The sequence below is a fragment of the Onychomys torridus genome, chromosome 15 (assembly GCF_903995425.1).
Source record: "Onychomys torridus chromosome 15, mOncTor1.1, whole genome shotgun sequence".
Classification (NCBI taxonomy): domain Eukaryota; kingdom Metazoa; phylum Chordata; class Mammalia; order Rodentia; family Cricetidae; genus Onychomys; species Onychomys torridus.
Genome location: NC_050457.1, coordinates 33,394,337 through 33,416,705, shown reverse-complemented (window position 1 = coordinate 33,416,705; position 22,369 = coordinate 33,394,337). Strand labels below are relative to the sequence as shown.

The 22,369-nt window shown below is 44.3% G+C and overlaps 1 protein-coding gene across 8 annotated transcripts in view; it reads right to left on the bottom strand.

Annotated features, from left to right (window-relative positions):
- Pde4d (phosphodiesterase 4D) overlaps positions 1–22,369 on the bottom strand; it is a 1,081,007-nt gene that overhangs the window by 39,238 nt on the left and 1,019,400 nt on the right. For 7 of the 8 annotated variants that reach the window (XM_036206757.1, XM_036206756.1, XM_036206758.1 and 4 more), the window contains one exon: positions 12,862–12,974. In XM_036206757.1, the coding sequence (XP_036062650.1) occupies positions 12,862–12,974 (113 nt within the window). Of the gene's footprint in view, positions 1–12,861; positions 12,975–13,060; positions 13,125–22,369 lie in introns of those variants that run through there. The other variant, XM_036206764.1, reaches the window with a different exon arrangement.

The following is a 22,369-nucleotide window of genomic DNA, read 5'->3' as shown; positions in this document are numbered from 1 at the left end:
GCACTTATTTGGACACAGCTTATTCCCTCCTTTTGCAGCTTGTCCCCTGCTGTGCCTACGCCTCTTCCACTTCCACCCTTCACTCCCCAGCAACATGTTCCTCAGGGGATGGCCCAGGAGCGGGATTGAGCAACCTACCCATGCTTCTACTGGGCCATGACTCAAGGAGGTCACAGGTGAAGGAGGTGAGGGCAGCTTGCAGTGCTAAAGAGACAGAGCCTCGTGAAATACACCATGGCCATAAATCTCACTCTCCAGTCAGCCTTGCCCCTCCTCCCACATCCACAGCTGACTGCCCTCCCTTAGACGTTTGCACCCTTTGGCTGACCTGCCTGGGATTTCTTTCTTTCTTTTTTTTTTTTTCCTTCCAGGCTGTCCCAGTGGCTCATGACAAGCGCATTTCACCATAGGAGCCCTGAGGCTGGAGACAGAGCAGGGACACCAAATGATCAGTTTGCCTCCAGCCAAAGAGAGTTTTGACCCCAGGTCAGCGCCAGCTGCTCCCATTATGCCTCCCTCCTTCACACTCTACAGTAAGTCCTCTACTCTACCCTACTTTTCTTCAGTTTTCTTGCATGAGTCCATATCCCTATCTCATATTGTACTAGAAAACAATAACAACCCTCCAAGCCAACTTAGAGTCATAGGCTAATTTTAAAATCCTAAACCTGTTTACACCTTTCCTGAATTTATACTTTGCCTGATGCCACAACCCCCACCGTCAGTACAGCTTCAGTCCACTCAACCACGAAACTCTTGACCAACTTGGCAACTCAAGCTTTAGTTACACTGTCCTAGCCAATGCCCACCCATAAAGATCAGTGTTCTATTAAAAAGTGGCCTCCTCTGTCTAGGTCACCTTCTAGCCTCACAGGCTGTCTTACCTCACACTTCTCCTGTGAGCCTGAGGCTGGGGTGCTTTCACTCCCATCTGACATGACTTGGAAAAGGAGCCTGGCAGAACAAGATGTACTAGACTCTAGATATCTACAACCCTCTAGTAACTAGAGGGTTCCCTCCTGGGAATCAGCGTAGGCTGATACTACTATTGCTATTTTGGAAGCTAGTCCCTCACTAAATAGATGAGTAAATTAAATAATTAATTAAATGTTTGTATATGCTTGGAAAACATAGCCTGAGAACACACATATTTCTCTCTCTCTCTCTCTCTCTCTCTCTCTCTCTCTCTCTCTCTCTCTTTCTCCCCCCATCCATCTGTGATTGATGGTAGAGAGTGTTCTTTTTTTTTTCCAGAGCTGAGGACTGAACCCAGGGCCTATAGCAAGTGCTCTACCACTGAGCTAAATCCTCAACCTGGTAGAGAATATTCTGACATACAGTGCATTGCTTTTAAGACTACACTACAAATTCCAGGTGGAGGTATGAAAACACACACACACACTAAAGGTGGCTCCCGTTAGGTGGTGAGGTACCGTGCTGAGGTTTTCTAACTAGCTCCAGTGGGAGTCAGATGTACCAAAAGGGACAATGTTTAAATGAGTGCCAGGAAGAGGAAACAGCAGGAAGTCATGTCCGCATTGGAAGTCATGTCCGCATTGGACCTGACTCTTCATGAATGGAACAGTACCATGTGTGACTCTGCAAGCTTAGGCTCTTCGAATGTTCCTCTCTGTGCCCTTCAATCACTGACAACAACACGGAAAACCTGAGCTCTGGGTCCGACAGTATCTCCCAGGTAAACTCATCTTTTCTTGAGGAGTAAAGAGACAAGCCTATTTCTAGAAGCTTCTTTATGATTTCTCAAAACTCCTTTCTACTCACCCTGGTGCGGAGCTAAGGGACTACGCTGAGAACATAAAATTATGAAGACAGAGACTAGAAAGCCAAAGTTTACACCGAAGACAATATTAATCCTTTTCATTTTGTCACTAATTTTTGAAGTTGACTTGAAATATTTAAAAAATTAAAAATAAAAATGAAAACAAAAACTAAGCTCATAGAAAGCTTGGCCCTCAGCCAAAGAATGGATGGGCTAACCAATAATTATTCTGTGAATTAAAACACTCCAAATCGTCTTAATTTTTAAATATTCTTTCAACAGAATTATAGCTTACTCTTTTGTGAAATGAGGTTTTCTCACAAATAAAGTGATACCAATGCATCTGCAAATACTAATAAATATTCTTTATTAAAAACCAAAAGCCTCTCCAAATTGGAGACTAATTGTATTGTTAAATTTTGCTACAAAGCCCACCATTGTTAGATGGTTCATTTTCTCCCCAAATATGAAAAAAAAAAAAAGAAATCTAACAAATATAAAATAGAATTGTTCCTGGTCAAAGAATGTATTTCTTTTCTAAACATTGGAGTTGCTATAAGGTATAAGTAATTACTTACTAAGAAATGGGATTTGTTTTTATAATCTGTGTAATTCAGTGTAACTTAATTCCTTAAAAAGAATCTTTTTTTTTTCTTTTTTCTTTTTTCTTTCTTTTTTTTTTTTTGTATGACCAAAGATTTGCTTTTCCACTGCCGGGAAGTATCTGTTGTTCTGTAATCAGTTTGGATCAGAATGGTTAGGGAAGATTTAAAAAAGAAATTAACAAAAGAAAACAACTTTGATACACCACCATCAAAATACTTTGAGGCATACTTCTTTATGGTGTATTTTTCATCTTGAAATCTCAAACAAAGCAACCAGAACAATGCTGTAAACGGACATAGTGGTCTTGAGAGTGCCCAGCCAACTTCCTGAAAGGGAGGAAGTGTATGCACATCCATTGGCCTGAATGTATTCCAATATGGCAGCTGCATCTTTGCCTGGTTGCTATGGATACATCCCCATCCCAACCATGCTTTCTTTATTCCAGACCTGTTTATGACAGGCCCAAGTGCTTCCTATTACGGTGCCTACATCTGCACAGGACACTGCTGCCAGCAGTAAGAGCTGGGGGCTGCCACTACAGGGATCCCTGTGCAGCAGGCCAGGGATTCGGAGATCTCAAGCACACACTGGGCGAAACTTCACAGGATGCCATCCAACAGGCAAGGTTCAAAACACACATCGTGTTTTCACAGGCTAGCAGGGAAAGCATTCACATTCTCCCTTCTCTGTTGGAATAAACTGATAGTGAGAACACTACTAGAAGAAAGCAGAGAGAAGCCACTTCCACGACCTGTGTGGTTTTGCCTATGCATGATGAAAATTTTAGTCTAACTAAGGTAAGACAAATTCAGAATATGCTAAGTTGTGTTACACTGTGTTAATTTGTGTTATGTGCTTGGCTTGTTGTTGTTTTGTTTTTTTTGAGACAGGGTTTCTTGATGTAGTTTTGATGCCTGTCCTGGATCTTGAGCTGTAGACCAGGCTGGCCTCGAACTCACAGAGATCCACCTGGCTCTGCCTCCTGAGTGCTGGGGTTAAAGGCATGCGCCACTGCTACACAGTATGACTGTATTTTTGTTTGTTTGTTTGTTTGTTTGTTTTCTGAAAAGCCAGTATCTATCAGCAAGACCAAGGCTCCCTAGTGAGAAGAGCCAGCTCAGCGTCTAATCATGAAAGAAAACCATGTTCACAAAAGCAGGAATTCCAATCCTCAGACTCTCAAATCTCCAATCCAAAGTGAGAAATGACATTTGCCATAACCAATATCACATGCTAAGTATCACTTTCTGTGACCACCTAGTACACAAGGGTGCACTGAGAGTTGGAGAAATGCACTCACTATAGGATGCCTCATCACCAAAATAAAACCACAATAAACTATGCCAAGAGTTAGGAAAGTCATATATTTGCAAAAATCGGAAAAGGACCTTATATCCAATTAGGAGAGCCAGGGGCTAGAGAGGGAGGTCTGGGTGGAAAAAGGCTTCTAAATGAGGTAGCATTTCAGATATGCCTAAGAGGCTGGCTGGAGGTTTTTAAGCATGTTGTTTTAGAACATGTTTACTTACAGGAAACATAGAAAGACAGAATAGAATTCCCATACACTCCACACTCAGTTTCCCTTATTACCAACATTTCACACCAGTCACAATTAGTGGGCCAACACTGCTGCAGTGATTTCAAATGCACTCACTGCTGGGGGTTCCTTAGCTTTTAGGACAGGTCCCTTTTCTACCCCAGAAGCCCAGCCAGGATACCATATGTCACATTACCTTGCCATGGCTCCTCCTGGTTGTGAGTTTCCTACATTTTCCTCATTTGTGATTACCTTAAAAGGTTCCAAGGAATTCTGACCTGGTATTTTGTAGAGTGCCACTAACTATAATTTGTCTGTTATCTCATTCCTGTAATTAGATTGGGGTTATGTTCTGAGTATGAGAATGACAGACACAAAGTGCCATTTGTATCAGATCCTATCAAGGATATGTGCTCAGTACCACTTAAAACTGCCAATGTTGACCTTGATAACCGGGCTAAGGCACTGTTTTAGTATTCTCACTACAAAAGTAAGCCCCGGACACTCCTACTTTATACTGCACCATGTGGAAGGAAATTACTGTGCAGAGCCCATAGCCCAGGGCAGGGGGAATTAAGCCCTCCCTTTTTGTGGGTAAAGTACTGACTTGGAGTGCTCTGGGCAGGAAGTTTGTCTATGCCCGTCCCTCATCATTTGTTCAGCTAGTTTTGTTGTGTTCTCTCTCTCTCTCTCTCATTCAGTATGGGTTGTGTGTATTTGTTTTATAATTTGGGTCATAACCTAATATCACAGTTTCTTGCTCAAATTGTCCCAGCTCAGGCTACTGGGTGTTCTTTCGGTGTACTCTTGCATCAGGCTGATATGTCCTCATCAGGGGAGGGCTGTGTGTGTGATCACGTCCTTACTTTCTGGCACCACAAGATGCTCCAGGCTCTTCTTGTCTATTCCCTGCCCGATTCTCTAGAAGCAGCTATTTCTCGAAGGAATCCCAATTCCTCTTATTGGAATGTGGTATCAGAAATCAGGACATCAGTGCTGGGAGTGCTCATGACACTGGAGTACAGGTGCTCGTCACTCCTTTTAGCTGACAATGCAAGGAAATGTTTGTGGTATACCAGATGGCTGTGATATTATAAGGTGGGATAGAAGAACATACTTTTTGTACATTAGATCATCATGAGAGGTGGTGTGCCTAGGTTACTCAGAAGAATAAGAAATACATTTATTTAAAGGGAAAACTGGATAGACTGTTCTTTGCTATGACTTTATGCATTTTTGCCAGAAAAAGCTCAGAATTTTAGATGCTCCAAAAACAAGCAACAAAAGCTCAAAACAACAACATACAAACCCATGTGAGTTTGTTAGGATCTATTTGTCAAATTACAGAAAGAAACGAAGGTGAACTCCCTGAAAACAGACATGGAAAAACATACAAAACAAAGCATTGGCTTTTTAGCTTTGTAAAGGTCAAGGGGGAAAAGAAGAGAAAAAGGAAACATAAGTCCCCTGGATTAGTACTAGCATCACCAAGCCACCAGTGGACATTCATGGTGCAGCAGACCCATCCCTAATCCACCACAAAATCCAGCCCCACACAAAAAAGAACTAATGATGTTCTTTCATGGATGGAAATAAATGATCTAAGCTATCAGTACTGACTGTGTTCCTGACTCTGGCTCCACCATTCATGAAATCATCCTCCAGCCATAGCAGACCAGGAAGCTGAGGCACAGAGGCACCGTGATCCAGTTTATACCAGCAAAAGGCAGAGGCTGAATCCAGCCCAGACAGATCCAGGGGCCTGAGCAGTGGGAGTTAGGATGGAAATTCTCCTGCAGAAGTGCACCATTCTCTACTTTAATAGAGAAATCTCATTGGCAGAAAAAAAAAAAAATTACATTTTAAACCTATGCCCTTCTATTTGCAACGAAACTGCTACATTGTTTCAGTTGCTGTTAGGTGACAGTACTCAGCGTCCATTCCAAGAGAGCAAAAAACATGTGGACCCTGGGGGCAGGTTTTCTCCTTCCTCACACATCATAATGCAGAGGAATACAGCTACCGTTGCTTAATGTGGAACATTCTGGTAAGGATTTACCTTTTGAAACTGCTTTGGATGAAACAACATATAACAGCAGCCATCAAAGCACACTGGAAGCACAGAATCTGAAAAACACTACCTTAGACTATACTTTCTCAGGACACAGAAATAACACTGTGTACTACACCACAAGGAATACAAGGCTAGCTTCTCCTAAACTCGTGTTTTGTGGACACATGTAATTTGTGGAGCACCCAGGGTGTGCTCCGCACTATGCTGGACTTTGTGTACATTGCAGCTTATATTCTCTCTCCTCCTTCTTTCTTCCTCCCTCTCTCTTCCCTCCCTACATCCCCCTTCTCTCCCTACACCCCTCCCCTAGTGTCTCCTGTATTACAGGCTGGGCTTGACCTCTCTCTGTAGTGGCAGATGACCTTGAACTACTGTCCCTTCTGTCTACTTCCTGAATGCTAGGATTACAGTACAGGCATGTACCACGCAGCCCTGTTTATGCAGTACAAGGGATTGAACCCAGGGCTACATGAATACTAGGCCAACGCCCTACCAAGTGACCTACATCCCTAGCCCAGCATTTCAATCATATTTCTCTTTTTGCTACTCATGTTTACAAATGAAGACACTGAGCTTTGGGAAGGCAAGGCTTGGTGCCCAAATTATTAGGTAGGAAACCAGGCTCCTGTGACGATAAACGTCTATGTTCTTTCCACTCCACAGAGCTGCTGGAAGCACTAATCGTGCGTGCTCTGGGCCAGGGAGTAAATATCACTCATCTTCCTTACATAGAAAGTTCAGCAACACATTTTTAAAAGCCAAGAACACTAAACAATAACAAAAGAAAATGTGTGGTATTTTCCACAGTACAAGACCATAAACTCATTATTACGTTAGCTGCTATGTCCCGTTTAACTAATGTCCTAGTGGACACCACAGACTCCTCTGCTCTTGAAGAATATATCTAGGCTCCTCCACCAACTGTTAGTGGAGAAACTGCCTTCCTGTCTCTGATACCCACACGTCAGAGAAGCATCAGGTGCTTCAAAGCATTGTCTACCAGTCTTGTTAAGAAGTCATATGATCCATCTGTAACTCTTTTATCTCAGTCAAGCCTTACATTCTGATTTTTTTTAAAAGGGGGGGGGGATAGTTCCTAATACTCTGCCACAGAAGCTACCATGTTCCTGTAAATCAAACTGAAAGCATTCTTCTAGTAGTGATTAACCCACTGAAACATAAAAGTGAGAGGTGTTTTGTTTACATTCACCAACACCAAACGCTGATACAAGAACTGAACTGATAATAATGTAGACCCCCGCCCCCCACCCCTCTCTTTTGGTCCTTAGCGTCTTGCTAAGTTAAAATCAAAGACCATACTGGTCAATGAAGTGAAAATCTTTGCTGACATGTTTCCAGGCCGGTGAGATGGTTGGGTAGGTAAAGGTACTCGTAAGCAAACCTGCTCATCTGGGTGTGACTCTCAGGACTCCCAGGACGGCAGGGGAACTCACTGCGGCTTGCCTCTCAGCTCTAAATGAGTGTGCACACGTGCCCAGACAGATGCACACGTGTGCATAAAGTGCAAACATTGAAACAAGTGTTTCTTTTTCCCTACTATCACTTTAAAGCAAGGGGACATTTTTTTTCTAATTGTGATGACATAAACAAGGATTCAAAAGCTTTTATACTCACTGTGCAGATCTATATGGGAACTACAGAGAAGCTTTCACAGTCGGCCTTTATTGAGTAGCTGGAAGGATAGGACACCAAACTCAAAACACCAAGAAGCCAAGTCCCGAGTTTCTACAGCTACAGAGGAGCTCTTCTCTTAAAACTTATATATTTAGGCATACACATGAACTCTTAACTCTTTCCTATGTTTTAACGTTTAAAAATTTAAAAACGGTCCCTATTTTTACTCTATAAATTAAAATGCCTTTTCCCACTAACTTAGCGTCCTTCTTAGCGGAGTTTCAGTCCTCCTGGGTTATCTTACACTTGTGCTGGGCCGGAGTATCTTAAGATTCAGCCACAGCTATGACCATCCATCCCATCTTCCTTCCTGGAATGCCCCTGGCCGGAAGAAAACCGTTATGGGCAAGGACTACCCTGTGCTATGCACACCTAAGACAGCAGGGGGAGCCAGTGGGATAGTCGCGGAGAAAAAAAAAAAAAACCCGCTCCAGAAGAGCAGCTTTATTTGTATCCAAAGCAGAGAACAGACCAGAAATGGACCAAAAAGAAACTAAGATGCACAGAGAAGTCTTAATGATGCGTGCAGAGCTGGCGTGAGTGTCTCTGAAACGAACCACAGAAAAACCTTCAGGATGCTCGAATCCCAGCTTCAAGACGGACCTTCAGTTTGAAGCCCAGTGGTTTCCAGCAGTGCTGAGCTGCCAAATAGCCCCCAAAATTTGAGAGCAGAAACAAGTAACAATTTTAGGTTGAGAGCTTCTAGGGAGATTTCAAAATGATTTAATTTTTTCTCCTGCAAATATCACTGTCCTTACATGGGAGACTCACTAAAATGTGCCTTATTAGGTCATGAAAGGCTTGGTACAGAGTTCCACAGCGGAGGATCCGACCCCTGTCAGGCTCTCCTGCAAACACTTCTCTCCACCTCAATTTACCTCTTTAAGGAGGGGTGGTGGTGACCAGAAACATCATGAGAGTATTCTGCATTTGAAGGTATTGAAAGTATTTTAGCCTTGCAAAATCTGTAGAGAAGAACAGCAAGTAGCCCAAAACTCATACAATATTATGTATGTCCTGAAGACTAAAAAAAAAAAAAAAAAAAAGGTCTACCTTCTCAACAACTGGACACATGGAGCTCCACCTGGGGCCTGGCTGAGGATCTCGACTGTGGGAGCGTGAATTGTTGAGCCCAGGATTGGAAAAAGCACGGGGACGAAAGGCCAGAGGAATGGAAACACATGAATTGTGAACCAAAGGCTGTGGAGCCCCCAGCGGGATCAGGCCCTCTGGATAAGTGAGACAATTGAATAGCTTGAACTGTTTGGGAGGCATCCAGGCTGTGGGACCCGGACCTGTCCTTAGTGCATGAGCTGGCTGTTTGGAACCTTGGGCTTACACAGGGACACTTTGCTCAGCCTGGAAGGAGGGGGCTGTAGCTGCATGTACTGAATCCACCAGTTTTAAATGAATCCCCAGGGAAGTCTTGGCCCTGGAGGACATGGGAATGGAGGGGAGGGGCTGGGGGGAAGGTGGGGGTGCGGGTGGGAGGGGGGAGGACAGGGGAACCCATGGCTGATGTGTAAAATTAAAACACAAATATAATTTTTAAAAAGGGGGGAAAAGGTCTATATTTTCATTAACAGTACAACAGCTAAGTGCCCCATTTGGTCTGGAATTCTAAATACAAATTTTAAGAAAAGCCTGAACATCTACATGGAACTTCAAAATGTTCCAGTGCTCTATGAGCGATAAAGACAGTTACCTTTGAACTACACAAATCTATGACACGTAAGTGGGGGGTGGGTTGCGGGGAGAGGTGGGGGGATCTTTGGTATTTGGATTGAATGAAAAAAAAATTTAATAAAAAAAAAAAATGCCAACCAAGAAAAATTGCATTTGGGCAGTAAACTAGTGAAAGCAAATATTTCAAATAAACAGGAGCTCAAGAAAATCTGGCCTCCAACTCTTATATTGACTTTTCAAATTCATTTTATTATCATTATTATCATTATTATTATTACTATTATTATTATTATATCCAGATTAATTGCTAAGGAAGTTGAACCTTAAGAAATGTTAACTTTTTTTTTTTTTTAAAGAACTCAGCCAGCAAAGAACAAACTTCTGACTGAACTTCCAGATCTGTCCACCTCCAAGCTCCAAGGCCTCACTAAAATTGCTCTCAATTGTAGAAATGAGGTTCCAGGGGCAATCTGTACAAATCTTAGGCAGATTAGTGTGCTTATGAGGGTAAATGCTGTAGATTTAATCACTCAAATTAAATGCCATCTGGAATCTCTTACCCTACCCCCAGCCCCAGTACAAGCATCCCACATGTGTTACAGCCAGCCCTGGTCCTGGCTAAAAAAAATTCAACCATAATTCCTGTCCCAGTACCTACCACCAACCAGCAGCCCATATACACTGTAACAGCAATGCAGAAAATATGGTTAGTTGTCTGTTAGATTGCTACTTTATAACTGCTCGTTATCTCCAATTTCTTTTACTGAGCTCTTTTAAATATATGAATTATTTGTTAGCAGGCTTGAGGACCTGGCTTCCCACTTTCTACCTCTCAAATTGCCTCCATAATAAATCATGTCTATGATGAGTTTAAAAATCTTGACTTGTTATTAGTGAATTATTGTGTCCTTTAATATATTATGGAAAAAAATTTTAACTTTTTTTAAAAGGGGAGAAAACTGTCCTGATCTTTTCAGGCAAAAGAGGATGAGCCAAATGCATTGACTGAATATAGGGCAATAAATTTACTAACCAAAAAGTATTATCGGTGTCTCAAGGAAGCTGTTCACATTGCCAGTCCAAACTGAAGGCAGGATGTCACTCAGAGCCCTCAGATGACAAGTTGTTCCAACCTACTTTATTGCTGGGTGGAAGTGGCTTACTCCTGCCCTTGTTTATTAAGCAGAAGGGTGACTTTACAACCTTTACCAGGGACTTTTTTCTTTCTAGGCTAACTTTCTCATCTCTGAAAGACCATGCAAGTGGGACACTAGTTTAGAAATGAATGGATTTACGCAGAAATGAAGAGCTTCGACACTGAAAATTCAAGCAGCAGCTAAGTGAGCCAACGTAAGTATAAAATGTGTCATGTCCACAATCTACCAACCTTGAGGCTTAATCGTAGCTGAATGCATTTTGAAAAGTATTTTCTCGCTTTATATACATCTCACTTCAGCCAAATAAACCCACTTCCAGTACATCCTGTGGCAGTTAATACAAAGTTGGAAAACCTTTTGTGACGTAGGTTTAAGGAAGACAAAGCCCTGTCTAATTTGATGCCTGTAAAAGAAAGGTATTATTTTGAGCAATTACTGTGACGTAAAGTTCTCGGCTTAAAATACGGGCATAAGCCACTTCACAGTTTAAGTCACGATACTGTTCGATCTCACATCAATTATTAAGCTCAAACACTGGTTCTCACATTAAGAATATGGATTTTTAAGGAAGGCAGCTGCTCAGAGGCATGACAAGTGTTGTCAAATCACACCAAAACACAGGCAAATGCATGCATCTTGGCAAAGGGCTTCCAGACTTTGATCTGCCTTCTGCTCCTCCGTACATACAAGAGGAGTGAGAAGTCAAGCCTCCTGGGAATGGCTCTCTCAGCATTTTAAGACTTTGTTCCTATTCAGCACATGTCTTCTGCTTTCTAAAGCAAATTGTTAAAAGAAAATGACTCATATTTTATGAAGTAAGAATTTGTTAGTCAAATGAGAACAAGGGCTCTTAATGCTGCTTGCAGGGAGCTACAGACCCAGTAAGAAAGCACTGGTCATTCCAATGAAGAGCCATGGCAAATTTAGAAACAAGGCCCAGAAGAGAAAAGAAGGAGGAGGAGGAGGAGGAGGAGGAGGAGGAGGAGGAGGAGGAGGAGGAAGAAGAAGAAGAAGAAGAAGAAGAAGAAGAAGAAGAAGAAGAAGAAGAAGAAGAAGAAGAAAGCAGCAGCAGCTAGAATGCACATTTGATTATCAAGATGGTACATACCACTGGGTCAGTGGGGCTAATACTTTGGCGGGAGCCCCTTCAGTTTAAAACCACTTTTCACCACAACAACAATGCTATCTCTATGAACGGTGTTATAATACACCAACCCAGTGGCTGGCTGATAAGCTAAGACATTTTTATAAAACCTGCAAGAGGAATAAAGCAGGTGGGAAAGAAGTACACAGAGCTAGCAGGACATAAAGAAAGCATCATTCAGTGAGAGGCAGGTATGAGGGGGTGAAATGTCATAACCCTCCTGACCTTGTAAATAGGTGTCCAAACCTACAGCAATAACTTAAAGAGACAACTAACTGCCACATGGCCTTATTGACAGACTCTTCCGGCCCTGTGCATTAAATACATTGCCTTCCTTGGCCCCTAAGCCAGCCAGCCAGTCATTAAAAACCACATCAGCTCAATTATGTCTTTGCATAGCCAAAGACATAAAGCACACGATTGTGTTGTTTTAAATGCAACTCTGAAAGTACTCCACCTTACCTCCTAGGCCACTTTAAGACTGCCTGGTGTTGAAGGTTACTTCTCAGCCCCCCAAACTCCATTAACTGCCCAGAGCAGCAGCACCTTGGCACATACGGCACAAACGCCCAGCTGAAGCCTATTGGTAACTGAATGACCTCAGGCACCTGGATTTGGTCTCCAAGACTGAAGGAGACAAAGACAGCATGATGACCCTTTGAACTTGGTTAATATCCTCTGTGGATGTATACCGGGAGCAGAATATTTAAAGGCCCGGATCCTTACAAGGTACCCTGAGAACCAGAGAAATGGAAGCGAAAAGGTTGCAAGTTCAGTGAACTCCTCTGAGTTTGAGCGAGGTCAGTGGCGGCGTCCTAAGTGACTTCTCGGAGTCCTGCAACTCTTTTTTCCCAACCAGGAATCTCAAGCAGTGCCTTTGATAACATGCAACGCCACCAGACCCTACTGGGTTTCTGCTGCAAGGGCAAAGTGTCACTCTAAGGACCCTTCGTCCTAGGGATGCTCCAACTATGTCAAAGTTGCTTTTGTAAAATGTTTAATCTACCTACTGGGAGGTATGCAAAGAGGAACTTCCCTCCAAAGGAGCAGAACAGCTAACATGCAGTAAGCATGACCAATTTCTCTCTGTATTTCCCCAGGCCACAAGGATCGGTGATTCCCCAGCGTGGGAATCAGCAGTCTAGCAGCGTCACTGACACCCGAACCAGAGCAGGGGCTTACCTTGTTGGAGGCCATCTCACTGACAGAGTGCCTCGTCTGTAGGGTCTCTAGCTGGTCCAGACACCAGTCCAGCTCCTCCAGGGTCTCGCTGGCCAGTTTCTGGTAGGCCTCCTCTGCGAAGAGACAGGGAAAGGGGGACTCAGTTCTCAAGCGCTTCACGGGGCCACCAGCGAGTTCAAAGGGGGCCATCCTGCCGTACCCCGCCATGCTCGGATGCCCGGTGCCCGCACATGAGGGCTGCTCCTTCATATTGCCCGGCCCGGCGGCGGCGGCGCGCAGGGGGTTGAGGCTGGACTGGCGGGGCCGGGCTCAAGCTGGCCAGGATGCTCCAGCTTGACGTCGCGGGTTCGGCCTCCAGGGAGGGGCGCAAAGTGCTGCAGGCCAACTTTTGGCACGGGGACGCGGGTGGATTCTCAAAGGCGCAAGCTCGGGGTTCCCTGCGCTCTGATGCTGCCCGGGGTGGCGCGCTCGGGCTGGGTTGGTGGAGGGGGGGGGACGCTCCGCACACGGGCGGACGGGCGGGCGGGCGAGCGGTCCACGGGTCTCCGCGGCCGCGGCTCCACGCCGCCTCCCGCCGAGCCCCGCGCGAAACGAATGAATCAGCCGCGGCCGCCGTTTCCTGTTTTGTCGCTCAAGTCCGCGGGCGGGCGGGCGCAGCGCCGCTCCATGCTGGCTTTCCGGGAACACTCCCCCTCGCGCCCCTCGCGGCCCCGCGGCGCTGTCTGGCTCCCCCGCGACTCCTTACGAAAGGATTCCGAATTGCAATCGGCTGCCCGGGTCGCCCGCCCCGCCACCACCACGCCGCCGCATCGCCCCGGAGGCAGCCGCCGGGCGCCTCGGCTTTGAAGCGCAGCCGGGAGGCGCGGCCGTGCTCGCGCGTGTGTGCGGCGCTTCTGTGGGGCTGCTCTGCACCAGAGCGGAGGAAAACCCGGCGTGGAGTGCCCGCCACCCGCCACCCGCCGCCCGGGGACCCCGCGGGGCTCAGGCGGGGCTCCACCGGCCCCCAGCGCGCAGGCGCGTGCGACCGAGCGCGCACCTGCCCCGCGGGGACCCAGGGCGCACAGCGGAGTCCCCAGCCAGCTCAGCTTGCCAGGCCTGGGTGTCCTGGGCGAAAAGCAAGGTGACTTAGGACAGACGCTACCCTTCCTGCAGGTTGAGGTTTGGGAGTTTTCCCCGGGGTTTACTTACTTGAAAGGACAGGATTAGGGGAATAAAATAATTTCTATTAAGGACAGACTGCCAATACCCAGCCAGCCCCTCTAAAATTTAGTGTGGACGTTAACAGACAAACCATAGCATCCTGGGGTCAGAATGCCTTCAAATTGGCAACAAGGTACATTTCACGTTCAGAATCACCTTAAAGGAACAAGGAACCACAGGGTAAGATTTACACATGCCCTGCCTCAGGGTGTCTCCTCTGCAGAATGCACAAGAACACCCTGGACTTGGGTCCAAGACAGAAAGTTTGGAAGTCTGTTTCTGCTCACCATAGATGAAATAAACATCAAAAGCACTGTGGGAAAATGGGTTCTGTTGATAAAAGCTGGCCTTGGGTGCTTTCCCTAAAGGGATCAGTTCCAAAGCTGACCAGCAATATTCAGTGAGAGAAAAGCAGAACCCCCAAGGGTCTCTCCTCTGAAACTGTCAGCAGAAAGGAGTGAGGTCCTCTTTTTCCAAAATCTTCTGATTTACAGTATTGTGGGGCAAAGAAACTCTGTCCCCGTGTAAACCCCACTAATTATCAAACATGGCACAGAATTTTGTGGGTTGAATCTCAAGATTCTGGGATTTCCATTAAATTTATAAGTTTCAGAAAACTTCCAGATTGTGGTAGGCTTACTACTTGGCTTGTCACAACCCAAGATTTTTAAGCCATATGCTCTTCATTTTGAGTGCTATGCGTTAAAATTTGCCTCTTTGTGTGTGTGTGTTTTCTGCCATCATTAATCTCTGTAAATAGACTTTGAGTCAACAGCTGCCTAAAGCTTGCCAGGTGAGCTGAAATTGAAGGCTGGTACTTTTCTTCTTTAACAAAGGAAACAATCTTAAAGATAAATTACAAGGAAAACATTAAATATTTTATCTGTTGAGTTTCCCCCTGATTATAAAACTGTAAAGTAGTATATACACGTGTGTGTGTGTGTGTGTGTGTGTGTGTGTGTGTGTGTATGCAAAACATAGAAAGTCCTTTGTAGTCCCACAACCTAAAGACCTGAAGCAGTAGTTCAACATTTAAATATGAATCCATTCCATATAGTACACTGAGCATTCTCTGGACACTGTGGCAGTCCATTTATTGTATGGTTCTATTGTTGCTGTTGTCCTTTCTCTACTCTATAAAACAGGAAACTGTAGGAGGGAAATCATTTCTGGTCACAGGAGCTGTCCACAGTGTGTACATCCAGTGCATTCAGAGGCATAAGCGATTGTGTAGCATCATCCATCTCCTGTCATCTTTTCAGTTGTCCAAAGCCAGGCATCCTCTACACAGCTCTAGAGCTTGATGTCGTGTATCTCTGTTTCCTGCCACCCAACTCTCTGAAAGCCTGAGTTCCAGGTGACCTCCCAGTACATGCCATGCACTCCCTGACCCCACCTTTACTATATTCATGAACGTTTTCTGAAATCAGAAGTAGAATTCACACCTTGGACCTAACAGGATATGGCTCTAGTATTATATTTTAGTCTTTATTTGTTAATGTGGAACAGTAATTTCGAGAAAGTTTCAAGTTAATGCTTCAAGACATCATGCACTTAGACATGGGTTAGCCTGTGAGGGGATGGGACAGCAACATGGGAAGTAATTGGTTTCAGAAGACCCATTCCATATTGAAATCATCGCTTAGCGATTTTGACTCTAAGAAATCAAGCAAGATCACATTCATAAGTTCCAAAATCTCTCACATGCTCTCTATATATTTAGAGAATGAAATTACTCTGAAACATGTATGTATTGGTGAGAGAATATTTACATACCACAGAATAAACAAACCCCTTTTGTAAACCATTGTTGGAATAAAGACCTGTTGAGCTGAGAATTTACTTCTTTTGGACGGAGGCAATGTGCCCAGCTCCAGGATTTTAGGGTCACTATTAAGTCTTCACTTTCAGGAATTTTAACCCCAACTGTACTAAGACATCAAGTAACTGACCTTTCCATCCCTCCTCGCTGGGTGGGGGGAGATTCAATGTGAAGTTGCCAGCTAACCTACAGGAAATTGAGTCACCACACCAAACAACACACCTAAATGTCATCTGCCGTCAGCTGGACCAAAACAGTGAGCCAGTTTAATGTTGGCCTTTACCAAGAACACATGCACCATTCATTAATAAAATGCCCCCTAGGGGGTCCTATATGCTGTGGCCCTACTTAAAAATATATGAAAACTCTTCCATTTAACTGTCCAAATCTTGCTTAACTTGAGGAGGTAATGAAAGAAAACACTTCACCCAACGCTATTGGCTAAACTCCACATAGACAGGGAAAGGGCTGTGTCATGGGCAGCTGAGGAATAACATGAGCGTTGGTGTTCTTCAGGGCACCCCTAAGCTGTGCAATACCGTGCGTCTGCTTTAACTCCCCTGAGTCTAAGTAATACTCAATACTTGTGGGACAGCATTTGGCTTCCGTCATAGTAATGTGCGCAAGGGTTCCCCTGACACATGGCCTGAAATCTTGCCAAGGGCTCCAGAGAGGATGCTGAAACAGCAGCTTCTCTTTGAAAGGAAAAACGCCGTCAGCTCGGAGCCACGGGAGTTGGCTACAGGCTGAAGTTGTTTTCTTGGGAAACGTTGGGCCCATTACTCTAACCCACAACTTACTGTGAGGTAAAAAGAGTCACGCTACAGGACATGAAACTTGGCAAATGCTAAGTTTCTTTGTCAATGTCTATGGGGGCTAAGGGTCTGTATAGGTCTGCCATCATTCCTAGAGAGGCCTACGGCTATAGAACAAGTCAAAAAAACAAAGCAACAACACAGACAGACTTTGGGTACCACTTGTTACTCTCCATTTAAAAATCCATACAGAATGATCACAGCAGACTCTGGTTTTTTTGTTTGTTTTTTGTTTTTTTAATTAGATACATCAGATAAAACAAACACAACTTCTAAGAGAAAATGCTCAAACATGCCTTTTTAATGCATTCCAGTTTCTCCTCACCTCCACACTGCAATACCCTTTGTCCTAAGGGAAGAATTGATGGTGTATGGAGTGGGCAGAGACAGAAAATGGCTTCTGTCTCACACGTGAGTCATTCATTCCTCGGCTCTGCTACAGGAGAAGATCTGCTGCACAGGTTACCTCTAACTTTGGCTGACACATTTTCCACTCTTACGCATTTTATCTGATGGGAAGTATGTGAAGGCCCTGGATTCTCTTTCAGTATATATATATAACAGGTTGAGGCAGAGTGCCAACGGCAAGCTGCCCCCATTTCCTAGGATATTTCTGGCATAGGGTTCTTGTTTGGAAGTATTTTTAAATTATATAAAATATATAAACTTTCACTTTGTACTTCAAAGAAACACTCAAAGTGAAGATATGTGTAATTTTTTTTTTTTTTTGAGTTCTCACCCATTTCCCCACTAACTACAATTTTTTTCCCCTGAGAGCTGCCAAATGCTCTAGTGGAATTTTGCAAATGGATTGACTTCTATTAACTTATAGTCTGCTCAGTAGCTCAACATTTATATGGCACCATGTGATATGAACTTTGCTAGGGTCTGCAGAAACACAATGGCAGTGTGAATGTGTCCCTTATCCAAGGGAAGTCTTTCACTGAAGACAATTTTAGCACTCCATAACAGTGGAAAGGGAAGGAAGCGCATGGACTGGGAGACAGTAAAAGGGGGGCTATTCAAGTCATATTGGCACACAACTGGGGCAGAGAAGCCTTAGTCCTGAGGATAGAAACCCAAAGTGATGGTTAATGCAGATCGTCAAAAACTACAGGACGTTGATAAGGTAGGCACACCTTGGGACTAGACCATGAGGGCTTTCTAGGAAAGGGATAACTAAAGAGCTAGGAGCCTTACTGAGCGTGAATAGCACTAGACCATGAATCAGGGCTCCAGACTGAATAAAAAAGGGTGAAAAGCAGAAAGCCTCGTGAGCATCAGCTCTCTCCATTTCTCCATGTACATGAGGAGAGTCCAGCCCACATGCTCCTGCCTTCATGAACTTCACCAGGTCTTCTGTATCTACATGGACTTTCTTATGTGTTGGCTCTGTGGTTCGGTCAGGTATCTGGTCACAATGTGGTAAGTAACTAATACATGGAAGAAGGCAGGAAGGGTGTTTCAGACACACAAAAGCAGCACACACCTGGACCTAGGGACACTAAGATGTGTGACTGGGCTTAGAGGAAAACGGACTGCCTCAGACAGAGAGCCTTGCTGAGGGAAAGGAGCCTGGACAAAATTTGGAGAAATCTGACACATCAGTGGACACTGGCTATGCAAATCTCAGGGATCAGCAGGTAGGAATGTTGGACTATCTTCAGCAGTAGCAGCTGCTGAGTTACTCAGGGTACTGTGTGATGTGGCATCTTCTTTTATTTGAGATGGAGAACTCTACTTGTACAACACAAGATTGTGGAGGTAAGGATAGTCAATGAAGATATTACTTTTGGAAGTATTTATATTACCATAATACTAATTTATAAGATCATTTGTTTCTCTGGTAGTACTCTAATCTAACACAATCTCTGCAATAAAATCCTGTAGAAGCAGCTAGGGTAGCAGCACAAGCCTTTACTCCCAGGACTAGGGAGGCAGAGGCAGGTGGATCTCTGTGAGTTCAAGGCCAGCCTGGTCTACAAAGTGAGTTCCAGGCAAGTCAGGGTCATACAGTGACACCCTGTCTAAAAAACAAAACAAAACAAAAAAACAAAAAACAAAGTCCTATAGAGGCATATGGTTATCCCTTTGTTAGATATGAATAGGACTTGCCCAGTATGACTCCAGGAGGGTACAGGTTTCCTCTTCTTAAAAACTATCTCTATACAGAAGACGGTTCTTTGGCTCAAACTGTTTGGGGGGGGGGGGGTACCCAGACAGGGGGATCGGGATCTGTCCCTGGTGCATGGGCAGGCTTCTGGAATCTGGTGCCTGTGGTGTGACGCCTTGCACAGCCTTGGTGCAGTGGGAAGGGGCTTGGACCTGCCTAGGCTCAGTGTGCTGGGCTCTGCTGACTCCCCATGGGAGACCTCAATTTGGGGGATGTGGGGATGCAGGGTGGCTTGGAAAAGAGGGCTGGGGAATGGGAGGAGGGAGGAGGGATCTGTGGATAGTATGTGGAGTGAGCAGAAAATTTCTCAAAGAAAAATGAAAAAAAAGAAAAACAATCTCTAAAGTTATTTCTTCTGTAAAGTGAAAGATAACCTGACTGAGGAAAGGGAGGGGGGAGAATGAAACAGGAAGAAAGAAAGAGAGAGGAAAGACACACATACACGCGCACACAGAGAAAGAGAGAGACAGAGAGACAGAGAGATTGAGATGTGGTTTATGAGGTAAATGCATACTATAAAATTTCCTTCTTTCCTGTCTTAAGAAAGTGATTGAGCTGGGCGGTGTTGGCACATGCCTTTAACCCCAGCACTCAGGAGGCAGAGCCAGGTGGATCTCTGTGAGTTCAAGGCCAGCCTTGTCTACAGAGTGAGATCCAGGACAGGCACGAAAACTACACAGAGAAACCCTGTCTCAAAAAACAAAAACAAAAAACAGTGACTGAAGTCATTTAATGCTGAATTGCTTTAATTCATTGAAGAGACTAAAGTTGACACCAGGTTGTCGCAAGTACAAATGGGTGCCAGAGACGAGAGAGCAACAGAGAAAAAGCAGCAATGTTCTCACACCCAGTGTGAGGAGGGGCAGGCTTCTAAGGAATTGGAGTGGAAGCCAGTTGTGTTCAGAAATCTGGGATAGAGACTTTGTGGACATGTATGCAGCTATAAACCATATTATTCCTTGAAGGAAATTGAAGAAACACAAGTTCCCACGTTCTATTATAGTCACTAATTTTGAGAGACTGTGTTTTTTCACCTAGAGACTGAAGGTAGTAACCAGAATGTTGTGGGTTATTTTGGTCTCAACGGGAGGCTATAAGTTAAATGATCTTGTAGTATTCATTTAATACACACTCTCTCTTTCTCCGTTTTGTCTCCCCCCACAAAGAAACATTTATCCTCTGTACAAATGTGCCAACTGTGCTCCTAGATGCAGAACAGAATCTACACAGATTGTAACTCTCTATTTGAACAACAAACATAGCCTCCTTTAGACAGCGACTTTATTTGTGGTTCAAATAAAAATGATTCCTCTCAAGCGAGGCTAGAAAGGTGAAGCCTGTGTTTGTTGGGTTTTGTTGCTTCTCTTTTCTTTTTTCTTTTCTTTTCTTTTGCAACTCATTCATTCTTTCAGCAATTTTCTAAGCAAGGCTACAAGATTAAACACTACATGAAGTACACAAAAGTTCCTGCTTTTAGGGCCAGAGAGATGGCCATACACAGGCACAACACAAATAAATAAATAAACATGTTTTTTTTTAAATTCCACTAATCCATAGTTGACCTGCTTTTTCATAAACTTATACTTTTTTCATAAACTTATACTCAACACCTGCTTTGTGTCACACACTGAGCACAACCAAGATAAGCTTGGACTTCCAGGTGCTCAAAATCCAGCAATTAAGGCAATCAGCACGTGGCACGTGTGTAATCTGTTCAGTAAAGGGGATGAAAGCAGTACACATGGCAGAGATGGGGGACAGGACAAGTGATCCTTGGTTCAGTCTTGAAGAGATCTGCAACCACTTTCTGCAAGGGAGGATGTCAGTCTTGAGTCTCCAAGGCAAACTGAAGAACTGACTTGGCAGAGGACAGAAGGCGGCATTTGGTGCAGAGCTGCTAAAGTCATTTGCAGAACAGGGGGTCTTCAGATAACTACAAGCAGATCAGGTTTAAGCAGGCAGCCAGTGTGCAAAGGTGAAGGCAGACAGGTAACCTTACAGTATCCTAAGAGCTCACAACCGTTCCTGAAGAATCCATTGCAATTCTTCCAAGCTAAAAACATCATATAGTCAATTTGCTTTTTGGAATAAAGTGAAAGGAGACGTGAAAAGTGATGAGGCAATGTAGGGACTGCTGGACCTATAAGGAGAAATCAGACCAGAACTGGAGTGGGGGGGAGGAGGAGTGCAAAACCAGATGAAGCATGTCCCAAGAGTAAAGAAAAGAGAATTTCAAAGGAGAATGTTGTTACAGACTGAAGGTTCGAATGTTCCTAAAATCAGTATGTTGAAGTCTAATCCTCGCTGATGTTTTCACAGCTTGCTAACTGGAAGTACCCAGGTGAGGACATTAGAGCTTGTACATGTGGGGTTAACCCCTTTGAAGAGGGCTGAACATGATATTGTTCTTCTGTCATGAGGAAACAAAGGAGAGGAGTTGGCAGCTTATACACACAGGGGTCCTCCACAGAAGCCCAGGGCCCTATACACACAGGGATCCTCCACAGAAGCCCAGGGCCCTATACACACAGGGGTCCTCCACAGAAGCCCAGGGCCCTATACACACAGGGGTCCTCCACAGAAGCCCAGGGCTCCATACACACAGGGGTCCTCCACAGAAGCCCAGGGCTCCATACACACAGGGGTCCTCCACAGAAGCCCAGGGCTCCATACACACAGGGGTCCTCCACAGAAGCCCAGGGCCCTATACACACAGGGGTCCTCCACAGAAGCCCAGGGCCCCATACACACAGGGGTCCTCCACAGAAGCCCAGGGCCCTATACACACAGGGGTCCTCCACAGAAGCCCAGGGCCCTATCATCTTGATCTCAGGCCTTCTCTCCTGAGAACTGTGAAAAAGAGATATTCAAAGTACCCAATGAAGGTATTTTGTTTAATGGCTAGAATTAAGGCAAATACTAAAGCTTTGCCACTGATAGTCAAGATAGGACATATATATCCACAGATTTGGGGTAAGACAGTTTAGATTCTCATCTCATATTCTAGTAACACAATACTAAAAAGGATATTAAAGAACATTAGGGGGAACGTTTTTGTCTAGGAAGTTGTCAAAATAAAGTAACAATAAAGCTAGACATAAATGAATACACATATAATGTCAGCACTCAGTGGTCTGAGGCAGGAGGGTCCTGAGTTCAAGGCTAGCCTGGATTACTTTAGAAAGTAAAATTCTGTCTCAAAAAATAAAAAGAACAAGAAATTTGCAAGTAGGCTTCAAAACAATGATGTACATTCTATTATTGCAATGTTATGAGTCAATTTTATTTCCTTGTAGAGCGTATGAGGGTGGCCATCTATGTTTCCATTAAATACAATCAGCCTTATGGTCCAACGGTCTTTGCACATTTGTTTGTAAATGACAATACACATCTTTCTTTGAAAAACATAATAAAGGACTGTGGAGACAGTGCCATTGATAAAGTCCTGGTTGGCTAGCATGAGGACCTGAAGTTGGTCTTCAGAACCCATGAGAAAAA